We start from the raw sequence: 15760 nt of genomic DNA on the forward strand, positions 1-15760 counted from the left end.
ACTATGCATGGATCATCTCATGTTATTTATTATTCCCACTTAACAGATGAGGAAACTGAGGTTCAAAAAAGTTAAATAACTCATCAGACAAGGTTACACAGCAAGTAAATGATGTGTACTTTACAGCCAGGGGTCAAACTTAGGCATTTTCAGCAACCATTCTAAAACAATTCTCAGCAATGTGTGTTTTCAGCAAGGCTGTTACTCTTTTTTAAGTCCTTCATGACTCATTAGCAATCATTTAACTGTGCAGTTTGGCACTGAGGTATGGGCAATGGGATCATCTTACCTCCAGCTCCTAATAGCCTGTTTGCATAAAGGCAGAAATGCCTTGAAATATATAAAACTGAAAGTACAGTTGGAGGAAAAAAGGAGAAATCTGCAGAGATGGGGTTATCTAGAAAGTTCCAATTATGACCCTATTTGTCTCAACATCTAAAGCATCTACTGCATGAGAAATTATGTACTTGACTCTGAGATATGAGTCTTTATTGGCTTGGCCTCCAGTTGGGAATCCCTGAGGCATACAAAAGAACAAACGGAATTATGAAGTTTCAGTGCTGGAGGGGTCTTTAGGGATGAGCTTCTGACCAACCCTCTTCACATGCTAGCTGGGGAAATTAAGGCCTGCTCAAGGACACAAAGAACTGAAACCCAAGTCTCCTGACAGCCAGCTCTTTTTTGCAAGCTGACTGCTCTTCATGGGAAACTTTCAGCTTGCAGGCAGAGTCATGGTGTGCCATATGTGACCACAGCACCATGAAAACTTGAGGAATGCAGAGTAGAGAAGTGATTCACATCCAGGGCTGCAGTTAACTAGGAAAGGCTTCAGCCAAGACTTACTTTCCAGATTTCACTGGCTTTTCTCCCAGGCTCCTGCATCTAAAGGGCACTCTGCATTTTCCAAACTCCATCCTGCCACTCTGTAACTACAGATGTGTGCTACCAGTTTCTTCTAAAACAGAGGATCTTCTTTGATGTGCTAAGATGTGGCATTCCCCTGGACAGCCTTTCCCCTCACTTTATTGGATAAAATGAATCATCAGAATGACAGGGATAAAGATGAAATGAGCATACTCCTATCCAGAGACAGCTTAACTATGCTGCTCATTGAGCCATTTGCGTGGGTGAAAGTCAGAAATACTAGGGTGATAGAGTCTAAAATGGGTTTCATGGGTAGCCAGCAAGCTGAGGGCAGGCAAAGACCCTTAATTTTCAAATAAAGAACCCCTGCTACAAGTGAGGGAAGAAGAGAAATTCTCACATTGGTCCAGAGGTTTCCCTAAATTCATATGTAGATAAATGAACCATAATCAACTGCTCTCCAGTGACCCACTCTGGCTACATACAACTTCTCCCTATTGACACAATGGATTTATTTTTCATTCCTCTAAGCAAATAGTTGAACGTGCTGTGGATTCCGGTGAGTCATACACCATCTCCTCTACCACCTCCATCCAGGACTCAGAATTAGCCATTGCTAGGTAACCACAAATTCCGACTCAATCCTTTCACCCAGCTTCAACTCCTTTTACTGGCTGGATGTCATTAAGTTGAGAGCAAATTATTACAAACCTGGAAAACAGTTCTAAAATGCCTGCAGATTTATGATGAAGTCATTTCACAAAAGGTCACAGGCAACCCTGCTATAATTAAATCTTTCATTAATTTTTTAAATACACAATAACTTACAAATGCAGCATAAATTAACCAGATGACCTTGAAGAAATTATTTAGAGAACTGTTTCAGCAGAAGCCACTATTTAGCAATTTCCTGAAATTTTATTTTACAAGTAGAATTTGTCTATTTCCCATTCTTACCTCTTATTGGGTTCTAGTAATATGTTTATTTGAAATGATTTAGTATTAATTTCATCAGGGCATTGGTTAACACTGGGAAGTGATGGTACACAGTTGAGGCTCTTTCTTCCTCCAGATCACAACCTCAGAGGGAGGGTAAGAGTGACCCACATCATCATCAGGATAAACTCAAATGCAGCCCCTCCCTTTCATTATCTAAGAGATGATTTTTTTAAATGTCATTTCAAATTTACCATTTTGATAAATGATTTCCCTTTTTCTCATTATAAAAATAATGCACTCTCATCATGAAAAATTTGAAAACTAAAAAAATCTGTAGATAAGAAAATAAAAGCCTCACTGGAGGTAATGCTTTTAATATTCTGTGATGTTCCTTTGATTCATTGGCATGTTATTCTTTCTCAGGCTTGGCAAAAAGCAAAAATCAAGCCAGGGTTAGAATCTTTGGAAGTTAGAGGTACCCTGAAGCCCTTAGGCCTTAGCACTATCTATCTCCCCCAATTTTTTTTCTCTCTTTTTTTTTACTTTTTTTTTACACACCACCACCACCACCACCAGCAGCAGCACCACCACCACCATTTAAAAAGCTCAGAATTGGATTATAGAACTTATCCCATGAATGCCAGAGCTGAAATAAACCTCATTCAAAATTGATCTTTCCTCTACTGGGGATGGAAGTGGCTTTTAAAATATAAACTTCTCAACAGTGACCTTGACTATTTTGTTTATGCCCTAGCCCAGCTTCTAGAACTCTTAAAACAGTGCCTGCCTTGTAGTAAGCTATCAATACGTATTGTTGAGTAAAGAAATAATAAATGTTCTTGTAATAGCAACACTTGATTCATGTGGACTCCTGAATCCTCTTTTAAATGTTCCTGTAAGAGTTCAGTTCTCTCTGAAAGGCCTGGCTCCCTATGCCTCCTCTTGCCTCTGCCTCCAAAAGCCCTCCTCCTTTCCCTCCCTCCATGAAGGAAGCTGCTGAGGACAGATTTCAAATCAAAGCAGAAAGAGCATAGTTATGGCAAGGCCAGACATCAGCAGACAACAGCTGCTGGTCTCCAGAAATTCAGGCCACATTCTTGGCTATTGGTGTGTGTCCATACCACCTGATTGTTTTCCCATTAGGGTGTAGATGGGATTAGTGGTAAAGGAGGTCAGTGGCTACAGGGCGAATTGCACTGAGCGAAGGCCAGACATGAACTAGACCTTAATAGAAATAGGCAGGGGATCAACAGCAAGAATCCTGCAAGTGGAGCCTGTGTTAGTTACACAATACAATGATTGGCAAGGTGGTGAAAAGTGACAAAGATTAAAAGACTTGAAAATAAATATGGGGGGAGGAGGTGGATGGAAGGAAGACCGAGAAAGAGACTAAAAAGCATTGGAAGAGAAGAAGCAAAAGGAAGAAAGATGATTTCTAAAATAAATAAAAATAAATCATCCTAGTCCAAACAATTTTGATTCTTTTCTCAAAACTAACTAAATCCCTGTAATGGGCTTGAAAGTTTAAGGTCCATAACTGTAGGTGAGAAAATGTGGTCTGCGAACCTGTAGAAGATGAGTCTGGAGTTGAGAAATGACAGAGACTCTAAGAGATGGAAACAAGGGAGAAGATGGATATTTGAGGTGGGATTTAGACAGGGGGAAAGAGGGATTTTTTTTTTTTTTTTTTTTTTTTGAGACGGAGTCTCACTCTTGTTGCCCAGGCTGGAGTGCAGTGGCACGATCTCAGCTCACTGCAACCTCTGCCTCCTGGTTTCAAGCGATTCTACCACCTCAGCTTCCCAAGTAGCTGAGATTACAAGCGCCCACCACTACGCCCGGCTAATTTTTGTATTTTTTAGTAGAGACGGGGTTTCATCATGTTGGTCAGTCTGGTCTCAAACTCCTGACCTAAGGTGATCTGCCCACCTCAGCCTCCCAAAGTGCTGGGATTACAGGCGTGAGCCACCGCGCCCAGCTAAGACAGGGAAATTTAAAGAGCTATAAGAGAGGAAGGGAAAGAGGGACACTGTTTTCTTATGTCATTAAAATGTCATGACATTTCTCAGTTTCCTACTTTGTGTCAATTCCTGAACCAAAAAATAAAAAGAATCAGAAAAAGTATAAAGTTCAGTACCTGCTCTTAAATAGTTTGCCATCGAGTCCAATAGAATTACTCACCATATATTTGCTGAGCATCACCTATGCACGAGGACAATTATGTTCAGTGCTATGGGAGATAATAAATAAGACACAGTTGCAAGCCTCCTCAATCTTATAGAACAAATAAAAAGCCCTGGCATTCTATCTGCAAAGACAATCCACATGTAAAATAATCAGAAAATAGTGCAAGAATTATTACTGCATTATTGGTACATAGGAAGAGTGCATTATCTGTGATAATGCCAATTCACCATGACCCACCAATTCCACTTCTGGCTTGCAACTCAGAGAACTTCTTCCATGTATGTACCTGGAGGCATACATAAAGATGTGGTAATACTGTTTGTAAGAGCACATAGCTAGAAATAACCTAAATTTCCATTGATAAGAAAATAGATAAATAAATTGTGCATATTTATATCATGACGACATGCCATATAGCATGAAAAGTGCCTGGACCAGATGGATATGACCCCAGATAGATAATATTGAGGGAAAAAATCATGCAGAAGAATATTATTTTTATAAATTATACATTTAAAAAACATATAAAATGATACCACATATATTTCTATGAATACATAAGTGCTAAAAGTGTCAACATATGTTCTAGAAGGGTTTGTGGAAGGAGTAAGGATAATAAGTCTGAGATGGACAATAATGAAAATATCAACTCTATCTGGAATTTCCTGTATATTTTATTTAAAAATCTGAATCAAAGTGATAACAGATTAATATTTATTAATTTCAGGTGGTGGGTATACAAGCTTTGTAATATTATTCTTCGCATTATTCCGTATTTCTTAAATGTCAACAAAAACCTGTAAGACAAAAATATAGTTATGAAATTGCAGATATAGAATCCAAATTGTGAATCACAAATTGAAAATCTTACCAGAGCAGGAGGGCAACTTCAATGAACAAGGAGTGAAATGGGGCAGCCGGAGAGGACATGTGTACACCAGGTGAGGGGTGGGGCAGAAACAGCATACCATGTCCAAAGTGGGCAGTTGCCATGCAGCTTCAGGAGAATATTGGACTACAGGGTGTTGGACTTAGTGCTGCCAGATGTTTCTGATTTTGCAAATGTGGGCTCCATTGGAAAAAGTATACACCAAGCAAGATACATCTGTGAGTCACTGTGAGCCCCATGAAAGGAATTCAATATAAGGAAATGAGAAAGAACTTGGGCTTCCTAAAGAGGTGAGACTTATACGTGGGGTTTTCATAAGAAATGAGGAGTGGTTTTTTTCTGTTTTTATTTTTTTTAACAAAAGCTGAATGTACCATTTGTGACAACACTGGTGAACCAAGAGGACATTATGCTAGGTGAAAAAAGCCAATCATCAAAGGACAAATACTTCATGATTCTACTTACATAAGGTATCTAAAATAGTCAAACTCATAGAAGCAGAGAATAGAATGATAGTTGCCAGGGGCTGGAGGAGGGGAAAATGAAGAATTCTTCAATGCACATAAAGTTCCAATTATGGAAGATGAGTAAGTTCTAGAAATCTGATGTACAACATAGTGCCTGTATTTAGCAATACATTATTGTACACTTTAAAATACATCAAGAGGACAGAACTCATGTTAAATGTTCTTACCAAAAAAAACTCACAAAAGAACAAAATGTAATTTTTGGAGGTGATGGGATATGTTTAGTAACTGCGATTGTGGTGATGGTCATGGGTGTACGTATACATCCAAACTCATCAAAATGTATACATTAAATACGTGCAATTTTGTATATATCAATTATACCTCAACAAAACTTTTTTAAAGAAATAAGGAAACTTCTAAGCTATTTCATAAAAAGCATATTTTCAATACTTCATTAGGCAATGCAATTGGAGAAGCAATTTATAGATAGGGGGAGTATGTTAAAACTGTGTCAAAAATTCAAATGATTTTTTAATATATTTACAATAGATAAAACCCCATGGGCATTCTTGTTCAGGGTCAAATTACAACCCATGGGCCATGTCTGGCCAGCTCTATGTTTTGGATGGCCCACAAGCTGAGAGTTATTTTTACATTTTAAATGGTTGGAGGGGGGAAAGCAAGTGAAGAATTGTATTTTATAACATGCATGTGAAAATTATATGAAATTCAAGATTCAGTGTTCATAAAGTTTTATTGGAACACACAGATGCCCATTCATCTCCATAATGTCTATGGCTGCTTTCACCCACTAGGCTAGAAGGATTGAGTAGTTGCAACAAAAGCCCTGTGGCCAGCAAAGCCTAAAATCTTTACTGTGTGGCCCTTACAGAAGTCTGCTGACCCCTGCTCTAGTTGGCCAAAGTTTTTCCCTGCAAGTGGCCTGTTTCTTGATCATTAGATCACAGAGATTACCAGCATCTCCAATGTTCTTCAATAGAGGTTATTATTTCACTTAATCCTCACATCCACATAAAGAAATGGGAGCTCAGAGCGGAGTGAAGCAAGGCACTAAAGTCACATAGGTGGTAAACAGCAAGCTGAGCATTTTCCCTGGAAAGTGAATCTCCAAAGCCCATGCTCTCAGTCACCACAGCATCCTTCCTCCTAAGCCCACACAGCAATCCATTGATAAAAATAAGCTTTTTCCTTCCAGGCTGTTGCCAGTCCCCAGTATACCCTACCATCATCCAATACCCCCTCTGCAGGCATGGATTCTGCTTTTGTGTTCCTTGGCACAAACAAGAGTGTGCCTCCGAGTTGCTGGCAAGCCTGGTGACAATCCGAAGGTTATGATTCAAGCAGCCAGCCTGAGAGGTGATGACTTGGGAGTTCCACCGGATTTGCCGATTACTCGAACGACTTACTTTGGGCAAAGTAAAATCAGGCTCTTCCAGCAAACAACAGAGAATTGAAAAACAGATCAATGGAAGCAGCTCTGGTTCATTTTCAATGACTTTATCAGATGCAGTTACTAGAGGCTAAACAATGCATTTAAGCTCAGTGCTGAGCCTCTGTGTTGTGCTAAGGCTGTATTTAAAAGAATGATCCCTGCTAGGCATGTGGTCACAGTTTTTTAAGTGGAAAAGGCTTCATTTAAAAAAAAGAAAAAAAACCTCTGCAGCTTTGGGGTTTGCATAATTTTCTAAGCAAAATGATCTTTCTCCCCTTCACTTTGGCTGTTAGTTCTGCTGGTGGAACAATTAATCAGAGATTTATGCCAATTACAATTGGATTTGTAAGAGGAGTCAACAAGGCAATTGGCCCTAGCCAAAAGTATCTGTAGCCCTTTTCACCTCTCACTTTCCTCTACTGTCCAGGCACATTCCTACCACTCCATGTCTGCTCACACTGTTCCACCCACCAGGAATGTCCTTGCTCTCTCTTCTCTGTATAGCCATGAACCCCTTTATAGCCACTCTGTCTTCAATCACATCTTTGATATCTAATGGCAACTAAAATGTTTCCCATACTGGCCAGGCGCACTGGCACATGTGCCTATAATTGCAGCAATTTGGGAGGCTGAGGTGGGCAGATCATTTGAGTTTAGGAGTTCAAGACCAGCCTGGGCAACGTGGCAAAACCCCACCTCTATAAAAAATACAAAAATTAGCCAGGAATGGTAGCATGCACCTGTAGTCCCAGCTACTCGGGAGGCTGAGGTAGAAGGATCATTTGACCCCTGAGCCTGGGAAGTCAAGGTCACAGCGAACCATGACCGCATCACTGCACTCCAACCTGGGCAACAGAGTGAGACCCTGCCTCAAACAAACAAACAAACAAACAACAACAACAAAAAAAAAAACCACATTTATACCATACCTTACCATTTAATCATTAGCTAATTATTTCATGTATTTATCGTACTTCTTCAAATGGATTGTGAATTAACATCAAGAACTAGGTCTGCTGTGACTTGGGGTCTGGCAGCATAGCAGGCACTCATCATACTAAGTAAACAACTGGTATACTGCCACTCTTTCCCCACACACCTTGGTACTCCTTGATTATAGAGAATTATAGTACCTTCCTTTAAATTTTACCTCCAAGCCTGGAGCTTGAAACCCACATTCCTTGCTCTTATTTTGCCTCTTTATGAACATGTGAGCTGAGCCTCAGTGTCCTCATCTGCCCAATGATGCCAATCCTATCTACCTTCCAGAGTTGTCGGGAGATTTCCATAAAATCAAGTTTGAAAAAGTGCTCAATGTGATACCTGGCACAAAAAAAAAAGATGCTGAATAGTCACAAGTTGGCTGCAGGGTCTTCACTGGGTTCCTCCAAATCAGACTAAATTCTCCTTAAGCTTTTTAGACATTCACTCACGGTAAGAAGTGTCTGATCTCTTTCAGGGAAGCTTTGCTTCTCCCTTCTAAGATTTTTTTTTTCTAGGAAGCTGCTAGGTTCTCTTTGGCCCCTATAAAAGTATAGCTAAATCATAGCCAATTGGTTCAAACATTTCTTATCAGGAAAGAATTTCAAACATAGCTTTGAGGATGCAGGAAAGCAGTATTTTTCTATCTGATTCCACATCTCAGTCAAGCTAAAGAAAAGCTCTCTTTTAAGTGCTAATCAAAGGGCAAACAGCCTTTCATGAAATAGTGGACCAAAAAACCACAAGTGCTGCAACAGCCACAGGCATCTCATCATCTGGAGAGCCACTGCCTGAGACTGCAATAGGCCCTCCAGCTTGTCAATCAGCCTGTCCTCAGCCTTAAGTAATAAGAACGGTCACATTTCATTTTGAATTAGGCTAGACTAGATGGTTCCCATCACAGTTACCGGGGGATGTTTAAATAATAACATCTGAAAAGACAGTAGTAAAAAGAGCAATAAAGGTAGCCAAGTCCCAGGCCTCCACTCTGGGGACTGTCTCCCATGTAAATCCTCCTGCAAAGCTACAGTGTTAGAAGTATCCATGTTCCTGGAGCACTGGCCTCCAGGAAAAGTGGAAATTGGGCAGATTCTTGTGAAAGGTGGAGGAAATCAGAATCATTCCCAGTAAGCTCCTCATTCTCTAGCTTCCCTTTTGTGCCCACATGCCATTCCACCCCAAAGCATCATAACCTCCATATAGACACCTCTACACACACATGCAGTCTGCTCTGATTCCTATCCAACCCCAGCCCCCATGATTTGCACCTAATGCATTCTGATCATAGCATTTCAGAATCTCTAGAGATCTATAATCAATTTCCTAACATGCTAGAGCCATGGGCCAGAAAAATCACAACAATCACAACAAAGGTAAGATTTTTAGAAGTCACTTGATTCTTCCATTTAATAATTCATTTATCCAGCACCTATATACTGTTAAATCCTCCATGTTAGCACAAGCCTGGTAAATATATGGCACTGAAAGAACAAGATACACAAAGATCCTCCCTCATGGGAACTTAAAGTCACATGCAGGGATGTCTGTGCACATGTGCACATGTGTGTGCATCCACATGTCTGTCTTAAGGGTAGATGAAGATGGAGGGGAAAGATATTTAACAACTAATACCCTTTGTATTAATATTTATTATCTAAAGTGCTGTGAAGGAAAAAATAAATAAGGCCAGATAACATATAGCGTGGGAACCCATCCTGATCTGGCAGGCTATGAGAACTGATATTTAAACTGAGATCAGAAAGATACTTAGAAATTTAGGTGTTTAAGTAGGGAGGGCAGGCCCATTCTGGCAGATACAAAGAACCTGGGGGCAGGAAGGCACCAGTGCATCAGAAAAGGGTGGTCAGGTCAGGGAGGTTGGAGAAAAAGCCCCAACTAGGTGGTCAATATAGATACTTGTAGGCCATTCTATGAGTTTAGACTCTATCCTAAAGGCAATGGAAAGGCCTCCACGGGTTTTAAGAAAACTGGTGATTTGATCAGATTTTTTAATTTCAAAAATATCACTCTGGATACAGGTCAAATTCCTAAATGTGACCTAAAATCTTTCATAGTCTTACTTCCTTAACACCCAGCCACCCTCTTTCATGGTTCTTACCTTTGTTTGTGCTCTTTCCTTTGCCTTGGAATCATTCATTCATTCAACGATTACTGACTTCCTACAACGTGCCAATCCCTGCTTTCAGCACTGAGTTTATATTAGTGAATAAAACTGTTAAAAATCTGTGCTTTCTTGGAACTTAAATTTCATTCTCTATTATATGGTTTTCCACTTGTGAACTGCTATGAAAACTTCCAGACCAACTCAATTGTCACCTACTGTGTGTGTGAAGTCTTCGTTTTCCTCTGCTATCTCCTGGCTGTATAACTAGGGTACCATAGTTGATTACTTTATCCCCACTTACTCTCACCACTTTAGTCTGAGAGCTCCTTGCAGACAAAGAATTTCATTTGCCTTTGTAAAATCTCCTAAGTTCCAACAAGGTCTGATATATATTAGAAGCTCTCTAACTGTTAAATATATAAATTCTCAAAATCAATGGATAAGAGAAAGCAACAGAACCTTAGAGTGGCTGTTTTTTCTCCCTGACCACGTGGAGCTAAAGAGAGAATCAGGGAAGGATACAGTATTTGAATGACCTACTTTATTAATAAGTTTTCAATTCAACGGCAAAGTTAAGCATTCTTATCCCTAAATGGACTCCCTGTCTTCACAGTTCCTACAGAAATATATAATATTTTAAAACTCCTGTTTCAATCTTTGCCATTGCCATTCCACAACTGGGCAACCCTAGTAGGCCAGTTGGTTTCAAAACCATTTTCAAATTTAGAATAGAGACAGAAATCACCTCTTGGCAACCCTTTCAGGGCTTGTCCAGCTATCTGAAGAGTCCTGACAAAATCTGTGTTGTTTTCATAAAAAAGAAACTCTGAATTTAACAAAATGTTAAAACAGGTAACTTGAATTGTTTATACTCGTTTTGATGAATACTTCCAAGATTTATCTTAATTTCATAAAAAGATCTCCTATAAGAAAATAATTATGCTCTATTCTCTAAGTATGTTGATAAGAAAATAAAACAGGCACAGAAGCTCTGTCAAGCTCTTAGGGAGTCTTGGCCAGGAGGAAAGGAAAACAGAAGTGCTATCTCATCTTTTCAGTAAATGGTTTGGCTCTGAGGTCAATCTCCCTCATAACCATGTGACCAGCTAAACTCCATCTGAAGCTGAGAAAAAAATTATTACCATTTAAGATTAGATGAACACAGAACTTAAGCTGTGGCCTTAAACTTGCTAGGGAATACCAGGTCATGTAGAGATTGACATACACGTGATGTTGTTCAAAGTAATGCCCAAAAGAAGATGCAATGAGTTCAAATAGGCCTCATAGACGAGAATGGGGCCAAACTATAAGCTTTGATCAAAATTGCATAAATACAATTACAAAGAATTTTTTCATAACTGATCACTTATTGGCTCCTAGATTGGCCTTTCTTCCAAGTCCATCACCATTGGAAAAAGACTAATTCAAACTATAAAGAAATCTATGTGCACAAAAGTTAAATCAAGAGCAGTGTCCCTAAGAGTAGGAAGATCATACACCCTTCCACCAAACCAGCACAGATGCACGCTATGAGCCCTTCTGTGCCAACCCCACACTATAGCAAATATCCCTTAATTTTGCCCAACAAGACTCTACTCTGTCCAGTGAAGAGCTGAGGTGTAAGGTTCTCCAGCCAATTGGGAGTGGGGGAGGTGGGGGACAGTATTGGTTGGTGGAGGATTACGGTTACCCAGGTTACCCACTCACCATGTACACATGTGCACACATAAACACAGGTGATCAACTTCTAAGATTAAATCTCATTATAAAAGAGTATAGAAAAAAATTTACAGTGAAATAATCTGAAGCGAAATAACTGTGGAGACTGTGTCTGTGTTTGTGTGTGTGTGTGTGTGTGTGTGTGAGAGAGAGAGAGAGACATCTCTTACAATATTTTTCTGATTTCAATAAGTTGACTGTTTTACTCCCTCCATCCCTGCCCCTGCCCCTTATCTCCCACTAGACTGTTTCGGAAAGAGAAAAAAACCATCTAACGATATAAGTTTTCTGTTTGCTTGGGTTTCAAATAAATGGGAATTTGCTATAATTATTTAAATTCTATTAGAAACCTTGACTGTTCAATTAGGACCCTACCCTCTCTAATCCTGGCAGTAGCTTTTTGAGTTTGTAGGTATAAAAATAAGTATTTCCATTTTATAGATGAGGAAATTTTGGCCCAGAGATTGCACCACTTTGGTGTAGGGTTCCCTGGGAAAAATCCAAGGCCTCAATGAAAGTAGAACCAGTATCTCTGGTCTTCTTCCTGTCACAGCAAAAGAAGTACTCACGTCATGATGTGGGTCTCCATTCCTGCCTCCACCAGAGCCCCGTCAACAAAGAGAGGAACCGAAGTGAAACCATACTTGTCCCAAGAATGGCCCTCATCAAAACTCACCCTGTGTTGGAAACAAGTACACGAAAAAGATAGCTGAAAATAAAGCCACACTCTTCTGTAACCATTTTTCAGGTTATTAAATTTTCCTCTGTATCTTGCTTTCTGGCAGTGTGGATTATCAATAGGTTTTAATCTTCAACATCTCCCCATATTATTATGAGATTTGATCAAAACTTTATTTCCAGACTTGGGCGGATACAGCACCTAGAACTGCAGATATATTTCAACACATTAGAATCGACAAACAGCCCAAGCAGGGGGGCTTAGTGGATGGAGTGTCACGTCTCAAGTACTCAGAATGGAACCTGAGGTTCAATTTACAGCACAATCCATTCAGCCCTTGGAGGTTCTGACACAAATTGAGTAAGGCTGGTAGACCCGATGGAAAGGGAGGGGGTTTGTCTTTCAGATCAAACCTTACAAACAGCAATTTTCTATCTGTTCAAAACAGATGTTAGGATCATTTTCCCTCCCCAGTGCCACTTTAAGGGCTTTTAGGGGTGACCACTGAGCGTCTGAGATATTCTGAGCAACACTGCCCCATCTTTCATCCAAAGGTTAAGAGGAAGGTCTGGCACCTTGTAGAAACAGAACCTGCAATGCTTTAAAGAGATGTAACTAGTGGAAGAGACTTGAGCAATTCTGAGTGCTTGTTTCCTTTCCTTTCTTGATATTATCAAGGACCTGTCTGCCCCTTGATTTAACCAGGGGGCATAGCCCAAGGACCATCTCCTCTGAGAAGCTTTTCTCAGCATCCCTTCTTCCCCAAGACAGCCTTAGTTTCTTCATCCTCTACCATAGGATCCTCTATCATAGGTTCTGGCTGATTCTTAATTCTACTCTATTTCCATAATTTAGGATTAAAATTCCCTTCTGTATGTTCCTATAATACCCAGGCCTTCTCCTATCATAGTGCTGACTACTGACTCCTTAACTGATCTTGAATATCTCAACTCAAGATTATAAACTCTGGGAGTTCAGAGATCATGTATGTCTTATCACTGAATAACCCCTTAATAACAAATGTAACACAAATAGATCTCTCTTATAGTGTTGCTCACAGTCTGTGTGTGTGTGTACACACACACACACACACGCAAATTCTAATATATACATATAATATTTATATATATGATGTATATAGTGGTAAATAATATGTCTGATTCTCCCACTACACTGTGAAGGTTTTTTGTTTGTTTGTTTTTTTGAGACGGAGTCTCGCTCCGTTGCCAGGCTAGAGTGCAGTGGCACGATCTCGGCTCACTGCAACCTCTGCCTCCCGGGTTCAAGTGATTCTCCTGCCTCAGCCTCCTGAGTAGCTGGGACTACAGGCACATGCCACCAAGCATGGCTATTTTTTTGTATTTTTTGTAGAGAAAGGGTTTCACCGTGTTAGCCAGGATGGTCTTGATCTCCTGAACTCGTAATCCACCCACCTTGGCCTCCCAAAATGCTGGGATTACAGGCATGAGCCACCGTGCCCGGCCATGATTTTTGTTTTTTTAAAGAGACAAGGGTCTCACTCTGTTGCTCAGGCTGGAGTGCATCGGCATGATCATAGCTCACTGTGGCCTTGAACTCTTCAGCTCAAGTGATTATCCCGCCTCAGCCTCCCAAATAGCTAGAACTACAGGTGTGTACCACTGGACCTGGCTAATTTTTTTTAAAAAAAATTCATTTTTGTAGAGGCAGGGTCCTGCTTTATTGCCCAGGCTGGTCTCAACCTCCTGGCTGCAAGCAATCCTCCCACTCGGCCTCCCAAAGTGCTGGGATTACAGGTGTGAGCCACCATGCCCAGCCTAACCTGTGAGTATTTTTTTTTTAGGTCAAACACTGTACCATTAATTCTTCTATTCTTAGTACTTAACAGAAAACCTGGCATATAGTTGATACTATATAGATGTTAAATGAATACACGAATGAAATAATAAGGAATAATGACGGACCCTCTTTAAATCTATCCAATCATTTCTCAAGCATGAGTAATACCGGCACTCATAAGTTGGGTGTGAATTACCACCCCATTAGCAGCCAGCCTACATGGTTCACTCTCTACTCACTTACTTCTTTGTCCTTCTATCTCTCTGTCTCTCTCTGTTTTACTCTGTTTTATCCTCTCTGTCCCAATGTACAGATTAAAAACAATAATAAAGTCAATCTCTTAACCCAGCTAGAGTAACCAGTCTCTCAGAACAATTTTTGCATTCATGGTATACCTTGATCCATGCTCACGAATGAAATGCAGATAGTTTGCCATAAACATCTTTATGAGTTCCTAAATTGTCATCATCTGTCTTGAATTTTAAGGACTTGATTATTTCAGCCTTTTAAAAAAATATATTGAAGTCTAAATAATCATTTAAACTAGCCCCAAGAAAGCTGGGCATATCTAAATGGCTTTTCATAGAAACAGGTTTCTCATTTCAAAAGTGAAAACATGTATAATTGGGAATGAACTTTACTTTTCTTACCATGTATTCCATCAGTTCCTAAAATAATCATAGTTGTTTCAGAGTGTGTCATGTCCACTAATAAGTCAACTCTGGCCAATAAGTCCGGAAGGTAAGAAAGTATTAGTTGGGTTTTTTGTTTGGTTTGTTTTGGCGACTTTGGGCAAATTGGTTATTGTCTTGGCAGATGAAAGCCAAAGTGAATTTAAGGCCTCTCTCTGTCTCATTCTCAGGATTTCCTTATCAATAAAAGGCTAGCATAAGCCAGGTGCAGTGGCACATGCCTGTAATCCCAGCACTTTGGGAGGCTGAGGCAGGTGGATCACCGAAGTCAGGAGTTCGAGACCAGCCTGACTAACACGGTGAAGCCCTGTCTCTACTAAATATAAAAATTAGCCAACCGTGATGGCGCATGCCTGTAATCCCAGCTACTTGGGAGGCTGAGGCAGGGGAATTGCTTGAGTCTGGGAGGCAGAGGTTGCAGCGAGCCGAGATTGTGCCATTGCACTCCAGCCTGGGCAACAAGAATGAAACTCCATCTCAAAATAAATAAATTAATTAAAAAGGTCAGCATTAGCAGAGCAAATTGCAGTGAGTGCCATGAGCATTGCAGGGAAGGAGTCGTCTTCACATCACTGCCATAATGAGCAGGGCACAGGACAGCCATCTTTAGTTTATACAATGAAGAGAAGACCCACAGAGAGCAACACGGAGAGACCATCACAGCCTTCCAGTATTGAGATAAGACCTCCAAAGCAAAGCTAAGTCCAAATGGGGAGAGAAATTGTAGATGATCAAGGGCCTGCTACATGAAATGAGTTCACACGGAAGGAGCAAAATCCTTGCTAGAGGAAAGAGTGGATTGGCAGATACCTAAAGAAAGGATGATAAATGACAAAGTCCAGGTAGAAAAGGTAGCATAGACAATAACTGAAGCCCAAAGATGACATAAGTAAGCACAAGCAAGTGGGCAGGGCTCTAGAGCTAGGGCGATCTGAGATCAGTGA

At 40.3% G+C, this 15760-nt stretch overlaps 1 protein-coding gene across 1 annotated transcript in view; it reads right to left on the reverse strand.

Moving 5' to 3' along the window:
• Positions 1–15760, reverse strand: part of SORCS3 (sortilin related VPS10 domain containing receptor 3) — a 620618-nt gene that overhangs the window by 74635 nt on the left and 530223 nt on the right. Inside the window, exon 14 of the mRNA XM_003255445.3 lies at positions 12197–12304. Coding sequence (XP_003255493.1) covers positions 12197–12304 — 108 coding nt within the window. The remainder of the gene's footprint in view (positions 1–12196; positions 12305–15760) is intronic.

The sequence above is a fragment of the Nomascus leucogenys genome, chromosome 3, assembly GCF_006542625.1.
Source record: "Nomascus leucogenys isolate Asia chromosome 3, Asia_NLE_v1, whole genome shotgun sequence".
Lineage (NCBI taxonomy): Eukaryota > Metazoa > Chordata > Mammalia > Primates > Hylobatidae > Nomascus > Nomascus leucogenys.